The sequence below is a fragment of the Impatiens glandulifera genome, chromosome 1 (assembly GCF_907164915.1).
Source record: "Impatiens glandulifera chromosome 1, dImpGla2.1, whole genome shotgun sequence".
NCBI lineage: Eukaryota > Viridiplantae > Streptophyta > Magnoliopsida > Ericales > Balsaminaceae > Impatiens > Impatiens glandulifera.
This window is the reverse complement of record NC_061862.1, coordinates 13824854-13838957: the sequence shown is the minus strand read 5'-3', so window position 1 is coordinate 13838957 and position 14104 is coordinate 13824854. Positions and strand designations below refer to the sequence as shown.

At 30.3% G+C, this 14104-nt stretch overlaps 1 protein-coding gene across 1 annotated transcript; it reads left to right on the top strand.

The window, feature by feature from the left end:
- The first annotated feature begins 12291 nt into the window (after nucleotides 1–12291).
- LOC124918273 (putative ALA-interacting subunit 4) lies at nucleotides 12292–14023 on the top strand. The gene is made up of 8 exons (XM_047458501.1): nucleotides 12292–12416; nucleotides 12496–12551; nucleotides 12639–12703; nucleotides 12770–12883; nucleotides 13012–13082; nucleotides 13158–13458; nucleotides 13547–13836; nucleotides 13912–14023. The coding sequence occupies exons 1-8, from the start codon at nucleotides 12292–12294 to the stop codon at nucleotides 13958–13960; spliced, it is 1071 nt and encodes a 356-aa protein (XP_047314457.1). The 3' UTR covers nucleotides 13961–14023.
- The last annotated feature ends 81 nt before the right edge of the window (nucleotides 14024–14104 follow it).

Here is a 14104-nt window from a genome sequence, read left to right as displayed (position 1 = left end):
ATTACATCAAGAAGAAAACTCTCACCTGGAACTGGAAGGAATAAGGCATAGTTACATCAGCATGGAAATATTTGGCCATTAATGAATACTGATAATTGTAGTATTATACTTTGATATAACAAGTGTGGAGTGTGTGGCTGATGGAAGTTGTTTGGAAACTATATCTGCATAGACTGAACGGAACTGGTTATCAGTTGCCTGGTTAGAGCTATGAAGAGTGTAATTCCCAGCAAATTCATTCATTCGTAGTGGGGCAAGTTTATTCAAAAGATGATATTTTAATCGAAGAATGGGATACGAAATTGTAGCACCACTTTGCGAGAGTCAGCATAGTTTAAGGATGATAAGTTGTGCTCAATAACGATTTTACCCTAAACTTGCAATCGTTCTTACCAAAATTGACTAATAACAATATTATATCTATCGGAGACAATGAACTGAGGCAACCTATGAAATTTGTAGACATTATCTAAAAATAAAGTCGTCTATACAATAGAACATGATGTTTCGATCTGATAAAATATTTCAATCTAATAAAATGACTTTATTTAGTAAAACAATCAACAGTTACAAGTATAGTAGATTAATCTTCTAATGTCGGAAGTCCCTCTATAAAATCTATCGTGATATTCAACTACGGACGTTCTATTACCGGTAATGGTTGCAATAATCCAGGATTATTGTTCTTCTTTGATTTAAATCTTTGACAAATATCACAATTTCTTATTCCAGAACCTCCTTCTTCATACTCAACCACCAAAAAAGAGAATTTAGTCGATGAAATGTAGCTTGCATCCCTGAATGGCTTCCAATACTTGATTGAGTTAATGAATGTTTCTCCTTCCCACGTAGACTCAGACATTTATTTTTAATGATATTACTCTCGATTAAAAACATAAGCCAATTTAAAGGATTACTTACCAATTAAAGAACCATCTTTTGAGTAAAATAATCTCATTGATAACAATCTTCGATTTCTTTTTACCATAAAGTCGTTGTCACTTGTCACGTCATTGTTATTAGCAAAGCGTGATCAGTTCTTAAAATGGCATTGACGGCCATGTTGGAGCTTCCTCTCTATACTTAATAGTATAATCAAATTTAATAACTCGGTGAAACACTTTTGTTGTAATATCGTTTTGATCTTTTGCTTCATGATATACTTGAGACTTTGATGATCTGTATAACAAAAGGTCTCCTGTACAAATAGTGTCGTCATTTCGTTAATGTCATAAATACAACTAGAAAGACCAAGATGAAGGTTTAGCTAAAGCTTACTAAGGAAATCAATTGGCTAATACTAGAGTAGTCATTAACATCATTTTGAGCTTACTCAATGTTGTCCCCGCTTCATCAGTCCAAGTAAACAGTCATTTTTTTAACAAACAATGGAGTGGCTTGCTTATAATACCAAAGTTACCCGAGCTTCTATAATAGTTTGCTAGACCCAAGAATCCCTTTAACTCCACTATTTTCGGTGATAACCACGAAGTATTACAATCGATCTTTCAAAAGTCCACTTCAACTCCATTACCGCCCACATAGTATCCCTATATATTTAAGTCGTCGTAGTGCAGATTCACACTTAGCTAGCTTGACCGACAATTGATACTTTAATAAAATTTCCAATACCAATGCTAACTACTTAGTGTGAGCCTCGAGATAGATATAGTCTACCAGAATGTTGTACAAAAAAAACGAGAACTATTTTCCTAGGTCATGGACGAAAATATCATTTAGAGTTTTCTTATCGTATATTATTTTTAAAATTAAACCAACTAACTAATATAATATATAGAAATAAAGTATTCTCAAACACAAAATTTCTATAATTTCAAACCGAATATAATTATACGTCATATATAACAATCCATCAAAATCACTATAAAACCAACATTAATTGATTGTTCTTAATCTTTTAAACTTTTGTGTTTCTATCCACACGAGCAACAACAATATAGTCTTATAATATTATTTGTAAAATTAAACCAACTAAGTAGAAAAATATGCTAAATGAAGTATTCTCATACATAAAATTTTTATAATTTCAAACCGAAATATAATTATATGTCCCAAATCACAAGCCACCAAATGACAATCCATACAAATCACAATCCACCCAAATCAAAATCACTATAAACATAAGTGATCGCTCTCAATCTTTTAAAACTTTTGTGTTTCTATCTACACTGGACAATATAGTCTTATCATATAATTTTTAAAACGAAACCAATTAAGAATGAGAATATGCATAAATGAAGTATTCTCATACACAAAAGTTTTTTATAATTTCAAAACGTATATAATTATACGCCCTAAATCACAAGTCATTCAAATCACAAGCCACCAAAATCACAATACATCCAAATCACAGTCCACCCAAATCAAAACTTCTATAAAACCAACATTAGTAAGTGATCGTTCTCAATGTTTTAGAATTTTTGTGTTTCTATGCACGCGGACAACAATATTGTCTTATCATATTATTTTTAGACTAAACCAACTGAGTAGGGGAATATATATAAATGAAGTATTCTAATATATAGAGTTTTTTTTATCATTTCAAACCGAATATAATTATACGTCTCAAATCATAAGTCATTCAAATCACAATCCACCTAAATCAAAATCATTATTAAACCAACATTAATAAGTAATCATTATCAATCATTTAGAACTTTTGTGTTTCTATCTACGCGGACAACAATATAGTTTTATTATATTATTTATAAGACTTAGCCAACTAAGTCGGTCGGAGAATATACATAAATGAAATATTCTTATACACAATGTTTTTATAATTTAAATCTGAATATAATTATACGTTCCAAATAACAAGTTATTCAAATCATAAACCACAAAATCAAAATTCATTCAAATCACAATCCATCTAAATCAAAATCACTATGAAACCAACATTAGTAAGTGATCGCTCTCAATCATTTAAAACTTTTGTGTTTCTATCCACGCGAACAACAATATAGTCTTATCATATTATTTATAACACTAAACCAGCTAAGTAGAAAAATATGCAAAAATAAAGTACTCTAATACACCCAATTTTTATAATTTAAACCGAATACAATTATATGTCCAAAATCACAAGTTATTTCAATCACAACCCACAAAAATCACAATCCATCCAAATCAAATAACTATAAAACCAACATTTATAAGTTGTTGTTCTCAATCTTTTAGAGCTTTTATGTTTCTATCCACGCGACAACAATATAGTCTTATCATATTATTTGTAAGACTAAACCAACTAAGTATGAGAATATGAAGAAAATGAAATATTCTCATACATAGAGTTTTTATAATTTTAAACCGAATATAATTATACGTCCCAAATTAAAAGCCACCAAAATCACAATTCAACCAAATCAAAATCACTATAAAATCAACATTAGTAAATGATCGTTCTCAATTTTTTAAAACTTTTGTGTTTCTGTCCACGCGGACGATAATATAGTCTTATCATATTATTTGTAATACTAAACCAACTAAGTAAAAAAATATGCAGAAATAAAGTATTCTCATACATATAATTTTTATAATTTTAAACCGAATATAATTATAAGTCCCAAATCACAAACTACCAAAATCACAATCCACTCAAATCAAAATCACAATCCACTCAAATCAAAATCACTATAAAACTAAAATTAGTAAATGATCGTTCTCAATCTTTTAGACTTTTGTGTTTCTATCTACGCGGACAACAATATAGTCTTATCATATTATTTGTATGACTAAACAACCTAAATAGGAAAATATGCAGAAATTAAGTATTCTCATGCATAAAGTTTTTATAATTTTAAACCGAATATAATTATACGTTCCAAATCACAATCCACCCAATTCAAAATCACTATAAACCAACATTAGTAAATGATCGTTCTCAATCTTTTAGAAATTTTGTGTTTCTATCCACTCGGACAACAATATAGTTTTATCATATTATTTGTAAGACTAAACAAACTAAATAGGAGAATATACATAAATGAAGTATTCTCATACATAGAGTTTTATAATTTTAATCCGAATATAATTAAATGTAAAAAATCACAAGTCATTCAAATCACAAACCATCAAAATCACAAGCCATCAAAATCACAATCTATCCAAATCAATATCCACCCAAATCAAAATCATTATAAAACCAACATTAGTAAGTGATCGTTCTCAATCTTTTAGAATTTTTGTGTTTCTATCCACGTGATCAAGAATATAGTTTTATCATATTATTTATAAAACTAAACCAACTAAGTAGGAGAATATGCATAAATGAAATATTCTTATGCACAGAGTTTTGATAAAATTTCAAACTGAATATAATTTTACATTCAAAATCACAATCCACTCAAATATAAAATACTATAAACCAACATTAGTAGGTGGTTGTTCTCAATCTTTTAGAATTTTTGTGTTTATATCCACGCCGGCAACAATATAGTCTTATTATATTATTTATAACACTAAATCAACTAAGTAAGAAAATATGCAGAAATGAAGTATTCTCATACATATAGTTATTATAATTTCAAACCGAATATAATTGTACGTCCCAAATCACACCACCCAAATAAAATCATTATGAAACCAACATTAATAAGTGATCATTCTCAATCTTTTAGAACTTTTGTGTTTCAATCCACACGGACAACAATATACTCTTATCATATATTTAGCAAGACTAAACCAACTAAGTAGAAAAATATGTAAAAATAAAAAATTCTCATTCACAGAGTTTTTATTAATCTCAAACCGAATATAATTGTACGTCCCAAATCACAATCCACCCGAATCAAAATTATTATGAAACCAACATTAGTAAATAATTGTTCTCAATCTTTTATAAATTTTGTGTTTTAATCCACGCAGACAATAATATAGTCTTATCGTATTATGTGCAAAACTAAACCAACTAAGTATGTGAATATGCAGAGATGGAGTATTCTCATACACAAAGTTTTATACGTCCCAAATCACAAGTTATTAAATCACAAGCCATCCAAATCACAATTCATCCAAATCATAATCCACCCAAATCAAAATAACTATTAAACCAACATTAGTAAGTGCCGTTCATAATCTTTTAGAACTTTTGTGTTTTATCAACACGAGCAACAATATAGTTTTAACATATTATTTGTAAGACTAAAGTAGAAGAATATATATACAGAAAGGAAGTATTCTTATATACATAATTTTATAATTTCAAACTAAATTTAATTATACGTTCCAAATCACAAGTCACTAAAATCACAATTCATCCAAATTACAATCCACCTAAATCAGAAATCACTATAAAATCATTAGAATCGTTCTCAATCTTTTAGAATTTTTATATTTTTTTTATGCGGGCAACAATATAGTCTTTTATCATATTATTTGTAAAATTAATCCAACTATGAGAATATGCAAAAATTAAGTATTCTTTTACATAGAGTTTTTATAGTTTCAAAACTAATATAATTATACGTCCCAAAATTAGAGTTTACTCAAATCACAAGTCACTAAAAAATCACAATTCACCAAAATCAAAATCACTACAAAACCTACATTAGTAAGTGACCATTCTCAATCTTTTAGACTTTTGAGTTTCTATCCACGCAGACAATAATATAGTCTTATCGTATTATTTGTAAAACTAAACCAACTAAGTAGGAGAATGTGCATAAATGAAGTAGTATTATAAACAAAGTTTTAATAATTTCAAACAGAATATAAAAATCACAAGTCATTTAAATCTCAAGCCACCAAAATCATAATCCATCCAAATCACAACTCACCCTAAGCAAAATCACTATAAAACCAACATGAGTAAGTGATCATTTTCAATCTTTTAGAACTTTTGTGTTTCTATCCACGCAGAAAATAATATAGTCTTATCATATTATTTGTAATACTAAACCAACTAAGTAGGAGAATATGATGAAATAAAGTATTCTCATACACAAATTTTTTATAATTTCAAACCAAAAATAATTATAAATTCCAAATCATAAGTCATTCAAATCACAATTCACCCAAATCAAAATCACTATAAAACAACGAACTTTTATGTTTCTATCCACGCAGGCAACAATATAGTTTTATCATAATATTTGTAAGATAAACCAACTAAGTAGAAGAATATGCAGAAATGAAGCATTCTTATACATAAAGTTTTTATAATTTAAAACCGAATATAATTATACGTCTCAAATCAAAAGTCATTCAAATCACAAATCAAATTAAAATCACTATAAAATTAACATTAATAAGTGATCCTTCTTAATTTTTTAGAATTTTTGTGTTTCTACTCACCGGTCAATAATTGTCTTATCATATTATTTATAAGTCTAAACAAATTAAATAGGAAAATATGCAGAAGCCACCAAAATCACAATCCATCCATATCAAAATCATTATAAAATCAAATCAAAATTATTATAAAATCAACGATGATCGTTCTCAATCTTTTAAAACTTGTGTGTTTCAATCCACGCGTGGCAATCATATAGTCTTATCGTATTATATTAGATGGGTTTAACAAATTAGATTTTTGTTAGAAAGAATGATTATAATTAAAATTTCAGTCATCAAAACAGATTAATAAGTCATTAAGTTTTTTCCTCTCCAAGAATTACTATTGTATTATAAACATAGGGTTGTACCTAATTCAAATAAATTTTAACCAAGTAATGACCGCTAACCTTTAAAATTAATATAGTGAGGTTTCTGTTATCTAAATGGTGTAGATTACAGAAAACAAATAAACGGAGTTAGCAAGTGAAGAATCATAAGCTTCAAGAATTGATTCATAGTTGGTCCATGTACAATTTCTACAGTTTCATCACATGGTTTAAATTTAATATACAATAACACTTCTAACATGAAAAATAAAAAATTCAAATAAAAAAGATTAAAACATACCGAAACATTAACAAGCAATGTTATCAGAATCAACAATCTTCTTGTTGATAAATTGTTGTTGTAAACTCTCCCATGAATGGTTCAATCCAGAATATTCACATACATAAATGTACACCTGGAGAAATGGAAAAAAAGAGAAAAAAGAAAATTAAAATCCCACTTTTGAATTGAGGAAAATAATAAACACAACTTTGAACTTTAGGTATAAATAACTTGATCAATGGAACTCTTAAATCACGATTTTTAATGTTACACAAATTATTTTTCCCATTAGATCACGAGTTTTGGATTTTAAAAACATTAAATGACTAGATCATAAAACTCTTCGATCACGATTTTTGAATGTTCAAACATTATTTTTTCTCATCTAATAAAACGAAATACATGAGCATTCGCTCTCCATCCTTCTCTTTTTCTTTTTATTCTTCTTTATTTAGACTATCTCGTTCTCAGCCTTATTTTCTATTCACCGTTTTAATTTTAATCGAGTTAAGCTATTTACCGATTTAGAGTTTGATTGAGAGCGTCATTTAATAGGTGACCGCTTGATTGAGAGCGTCATTTAATAGGTCACGCCTGTTGGTATTAAAGCCTTCGATTCCTTGGCGGGACTTCCGTTGATTACAATGACGAAATCCCAAACCACCTATGAAAGCATTCAGACAGCCTTGAAAGCTCTCAACCAAACAAATTAGAAGCAACAGTTGTAAATCAAATTGACGTGTTACATCAAGATATTCAAGAAAGAATCTAACAGAATGTGGCACAATTCGTAGCAAGAAAAACGAGAGAGCAACAAGACTTGCAATGCAGTCACTATTTGTGACAAATTTGGAAGCAAAACATGAATCAATAAACATACCTGTCAACAAAATCGAGGAAGAACACAAATGAGCATCATCAACATCATCAATTTCAGCCAGCCAAAAAAGAGAACGTGGTTGGAGATGAAATATTTAGCCGACCATATATATACAAACCTGATAAGTAACAACCAACGAGAATAGAAGACAGATTACTTAATGGAGTAGTACATGGGGCCGGGTTTCGACGTGGGATGTTTCATTATCGAATTTCATGAACTAAACACAAACATACATGATTATTTACCGGCGAATACATCATTGATCGAACCAGCAAGAAAGTTTGGGAAATTAGGGTTTGTCTTCATCAGCCATTAAGATGGAATACATAATTATATTTCTTACAAACAAATGAAGAGAAAACTGACTGACTGACTGACCGACCTGAGGATCATCATCTAGAAGGAACGGTCGGTCGGTCGGGTGGATTTCAGTTTTCCTCTCAAGTCTCAACTGCGTAAATCTGACGCAGAGAAGTAAGACACGCGGATTCGGATTCTATTTATACTCTTAATTTCAACCGCCTAAATCCGCGTGACGGTTTATTTTATTTATTTATTTATATTAAACCTTTATATAAAATAATAATTTATTCTTGAAAGAACTTTTATTTTATATGATGAAATCTGTTTTTTTATATTCTTTTAATAATTATTGTAAAAGAAAATTTTATTTAGACTACTGTGATAAGGAATAATTCTTTTTTATTTTATAAATAAGGATTTTAACCATAATTTTATATATGTAGGATCGGTTCTAATATTATTTTATTAAAAAAATATCTTAAATCTAGTTTATATTAATACCCTATTTAATTGACTTCTTTAATTAAATTTTAATCAAAATATATCCATTTATATTTTATACAAATTAAATGTATTTTGCAAATAAGTTAAGACCTACATGATTAATAGAAAAATAGCAAGTAAAGTTATTTATTTTTTAAGATAAATTGTTTAAACTTTAGAACTCTAATTAAAAATTATTTTAGTTTAAACAAATATACTATGACATTATATATGATTTACCCCTAGGCCGTGTTTGTTATGCAGTAATAAACTGTAGATATAGGATGATTATAATACTAATAGTAAATTTAGTTAGTTGTTTGGTTTATTATTTTGTATAAACAGTATTTAAAAGTGATATAATTTATACTTTAAACTATGTACTATCTTGTACATAGTAAAACCAGTTATTAACATATATAAAAAATATATTTATATATTTACCCTTAAATTTGATTATGTATTTTTTCTTTAAAAGTCATATTTTTAAATTTATCTTTATTTTTTCTTTGAACATCCATATTTAATATGGTATCTTAATTATAATTTTGGTAATTATATTTGTTTTATTATCTTATTAATTATGTGAGCAGTTTGGTTTTGAATCATTTTCTTTAACAACTAGTATATTTTTAAATGAGGTAAAAAAATTACTTATTACTAAAGTCATAATTTAATACCGTGATAAGAAACTTGTTTTTTAAATTAAATAAAAGAGTATAAATTAGATAAAAGAGTATAAATTAGATAAAAGAGTATAAGATTTCCCAATGAATATAGAAATACAAAAACTGAAAGTGAGAATCAAAGTCTTATTATTTAACATGAAAGATCTCCTTTTGTTAACAACATTTTATAACATAACAAAATAAAATAAAAAATGTGTTTACAAATTACAACTAATAATAAAAAAAACATGAATGAAGAGAAATAATAATAAAAAAATTAAGTAAATATTATTTTAACAATTAAATTAAATTTATATAAACATAAAGGGCAAAATCGTCTTTTACATTTTATACAACATTTTTATACTACCCACCAAACACAAAATCATTAAATCTATACAATTTATAACCCTCTTATACTTTCAACCAAATACAAATAACATATATAACTTATACCTCTTAATACCCCTTTACAATTTATACCCCTTACAATTAATACCTATATAACTAATATAGTATAACAAACGCTACCCTATAGTATAAGCGTGCTACATTTTGATATTTTTTTCATCATTGGACACATCTGTTGACTCAATCAAGCATGGAAAATCAATCAAGCATTAAAGAAATCAATTGAAGGGCCGACGCGGAGTAGTTCTTATATTCCATGGAAGGGTTGTGCGTTTTCCTTTAGGTTCTAATAACGAAAATGAAAACATCTAGAATAAGATACTACTGAAGAAGATTGTATTCTGTAATTAGTATGGACAAGAACAGTGACATAATAAACCTCATGTGCCTTGTTTAATTAGTATGTTAAGTCACACTGTTCTTTAACATCAAATGACATCTCAGTACTTCACTTTACTTTGAATGTTGAATTTCATGCAAAGAACTTATTCAAGGGAAAGGGTAATTTTATAAAGTTGCAATTTATTCTTAATTAGTTCAGAATATCTATCAGAGTTTAGACACCTGGTGACTGAAAGATGGGTCGATGCAAACGTCAACCTGTGCTCTCTTGGCTAATAGATTCTGGCAGAAGAGGCCGGTATAATTCAATTTAGACACCTGCTGACTGAAAGATGGGCAGTAGAAGCAATAAAATTGTGAGTAATGTTTCTTACCTTTCCAATACTTTTATTACTACCATAATGTAATGAAGATATTCGACTGCATCTGCCACAGAGCTCTCAAGCCTACAAAGTTTGTTGGATCTACAGAAATCTGTAAGACAGTCAAAATGTGAGCAGATATGTACACCTTAAGTACAGGTTATCTAATGAATCGAGGAGAGCGCAGACAAAATAGGCTACTTAACAAAAGTTGGCCAACCGAGTAAAGATGAAAAAGTTTGTCCAGATGTTGCGGCCAGAGATGAGTGAGTATATATATTGCATCAGGAAAAAAAGAAGAAAAGAAAAGCCTACAACCAAATGTATCAATTTCTAAGCCAGATTGGAATCCGAATACATGCAGTAGTGTTTTTGGCCAAAAGAGTAAACAATTCACTAGATTAAGTGATATTCGATTTACCAAAGTTTAATAGTTTCTCGCAGAAGAGGCCGGTATAATTCAAAGGCTTCCAACCATGCTCTCCGATAATCTTAAGACCATTTAAATAATAAAATCTCACTTCTAGAAGACAAAGTTGAATGTTATTATTTATACCTTACCTTAACCTGACTGAGAAGTCATTCCTGTAATGACCATCTTTCCATGAATGGCCAATGCATGCATTTAAACACAGATCAAACATCTGACCGCGTACTGATTCATACATACACCACGATATCATCAACACCACCTTTAGGATACTCATATTTTTTAGAACAAGTAGACATAACATTTGATATTTTCTCAAATGTTTTTGGAAGAATAACAAGTAGACCAGTTTGCTTGCGCTTTTTTTAATAAAAAGTTAGACATTTTCGAAGAAAAAGAAGAACAGATAGACATAATAATAATTAAACTTCATTCTAAAAAATCAAAACAAAATTGAAAGTCAAATTCATCTATCTATCTGTCTTCAGTGATAATAATTTCAGTAAAGAAGAAAAAAAAAAGGTTAAAAGCATAACTGATCGATTTAAGGATGACATAAAAATATTAATCAACATAAAATAGTTTTAAAGAATTGGGTGGTCCGGGTAAATTAAATATTTTGTTTGGGGAACAAATTCGGTTCCTGTTACCGGTTAGAGTACCCCGAAACCCGGATAAGAGTTCATTTCCAATTTTGGGACTGGTATGGTATGAACGGGTGGTAGGAAGGGGGGAGTTCGGGCTTTGGAAGGGAGTTAGGCTCGGACGGGTTTGGCAATGAATTTTACCTAAATCCAACCGCTTCTGACCCATCACCCAAATCCAATCCTGCTAGCTGTTTCTTCTGATATTCAATCAATCAAACCCCTTCCTTCCTTCCTTAATAAGCCCCGGCCCCTGAATCTCAACTACATTATCCCGCACTGAAAAAAACAACAGACTTTCCAGTTTTCGGGTTTTCAGTTATTCCAGCAACTTTTGTAAAATCCCATGCTTTGCTGTTCCTCTTCAATCTATCTCCCCAGTCTGTCTGTCTGTCTGTCTAGTATAACCTAACCCCACTTCACCTATAATTATTCCATCTCATCATAATCTGCATGCATGCATGATACCAGCAAAAGGAGGAACATATTTTGCTAAAAGGAGGAACAAAATCATCAATAGTTATAGGATCAGTAGCATCCGGATCTAGATCATTGTTCAAACACTCAGCCGAACTTCCAGCAACCTCCACGTTACTATCCTTATCCTCCTCCCGAATCTGAATTGCCTTCACCCGAGAACCCTGCTGATTCTTAGAAGAACTCAAAATATGCTTAATTCCAGCCAAACCAACACCTTCCATCTGCTGTCCTGCCTTACCCAATTTCTGCATAACTCTTCTGGTTGCTTGCTACTTCTTCAAAGCTTTTTTAACCAGTTTAGAATCAACCAAAGGAGGTAACTGTTCAGCCAAGACTTGAGTTACTTTATGATTTAAACAATCATCCAAAATCTCAACCGAAAATGACTTCCCCTGGCTCTCCTCTGCAACCTGCTTTTCAACTTATCCTCAACAACTACCTGCTCTCTCAGAACCGACTTCAACTGATCCTGAACTTCAAATACAGAGAATCCAAATTAATATCACAGTTTACTTTACTTTTGAAATATTTGGAGCTTAACTTTAATCTTCTTTCTTTTTATTTTAATTTTGTTTCCAGATTCTAGGTTTTTTCAGCAGGAACTTCCTGTCTGCTGGATGATTCTGACCCAAAAAATAGTGAGTTCATTTTTTTCTGTAAATTTTATATGAAATGTTTTTGCCATTTTTTTTCTAGTTCTTCAACTTTGAGTTGTGCAAGTAATATCAGCATTTATATTACTGAGCTTCGTCTACATTTCTTTCGGGATTGTTGCACTCAATGCTTCTCGTAACGTATGTTTCACCTCTTTTTTTTTGTGTTCTTTTCCATTTTAATTAATTGGTTTTGTTTTGTTGTAGGTGGTTGAAATTAATTACCGCTACGACGATGACTGTATACCGATAGAGTTCGGTAACAACAAGGTTGAGTACATTCAGACAGGTGAAAATAAAAAATGCAGCCAAACATTGACGGTAATCTCATATATTAAGAATACATAGATATATGATAATTTGAAGGTTAATTAAGAATTCAGTGCAAATCAAATAAATTATAACTAATTAATTATTGCATTCTTTTATGTTGTGTATATTAATATCAGGTGCCCAACGATATGAAGCATCCTATTTATATATATTATCAGCTCAACAATTTTCACCAGAATCATCTAAGGTTTCTACTATTATAATTACACTTGTGATATTATTATTATTATTATTATTAATCTTAATAATTTGTTGTTTACAGGTACCTGAAAAACCGGAGTAATGACCAATTGAGAGATGTCATTAACGAGGCTGAGACGGGTACATGCAGGCCCTTACATAAGGACATTGGTGGCTTGCCAATTGTGCCTTGTGGCCTCGTAGCCTGGAGCTTGTTCAACGACACTTACAGCTTTTCCAGCCGTAACCTGACCATTCCAGTAAACAAGAAGGGTATCTCATGGAAGAGCGACTGGGAACACAAATTCGGAAGTAATGTGTTCCCCAAAAATTTTCAGAGCAGAGGCCAGGTTGGCGGGGCTAGGCTGGATCCATTCATACCCGTAAGTACAAACTAATTCATAAAACAGTGTATAGAATTGTTCCCTGGCTAACTTATTATAAATGTTATTTTGTTTTGCATGCCTGCAGTTGAGTGAGCAAGAGGATCTTATGGTATGGATGAGGAAAGCGCCTCTTCTCACGTTTAGGAAGCTGTACGGGAAGATAGAGGTCGATTTGAAAAAAGGAGATAAAATCGACGTGATTATCTACAACCGCTACAACACCTACAGCTTCAATGGCGAGAAGAGGCTCGTTCTTTCCACTACTAGCTTTTTGGGTGGGAAGAACGACTTCCTTGGCATTATATCCCTGGTTGGAGGCGGGCTATGGTTTCTCATTGCCCTGGCCTTCATCCTCATCAACCATTTCAAGCCAAGGTGATTACTTCTTCTTCTTCTTTTTTTATATAGCTTCCTTTACTAATCTACTTTTACTTCTTTAATAAAATGTAGGATACCTGGAGATCCAGCCAGCTTGTCATGGAACCAGCCTCCAGGATAAGTTGCTTGTCATGGAATCAAATCAATTTTAGTTAATATGATTTATTTGTTATAATTAAATCGGTTTTGATTCGGCTTTATTCATCTCCAATCAATTTATATACTAGTAGTAATTAAATTGTTTCGATAAATTATTGAATTGTTT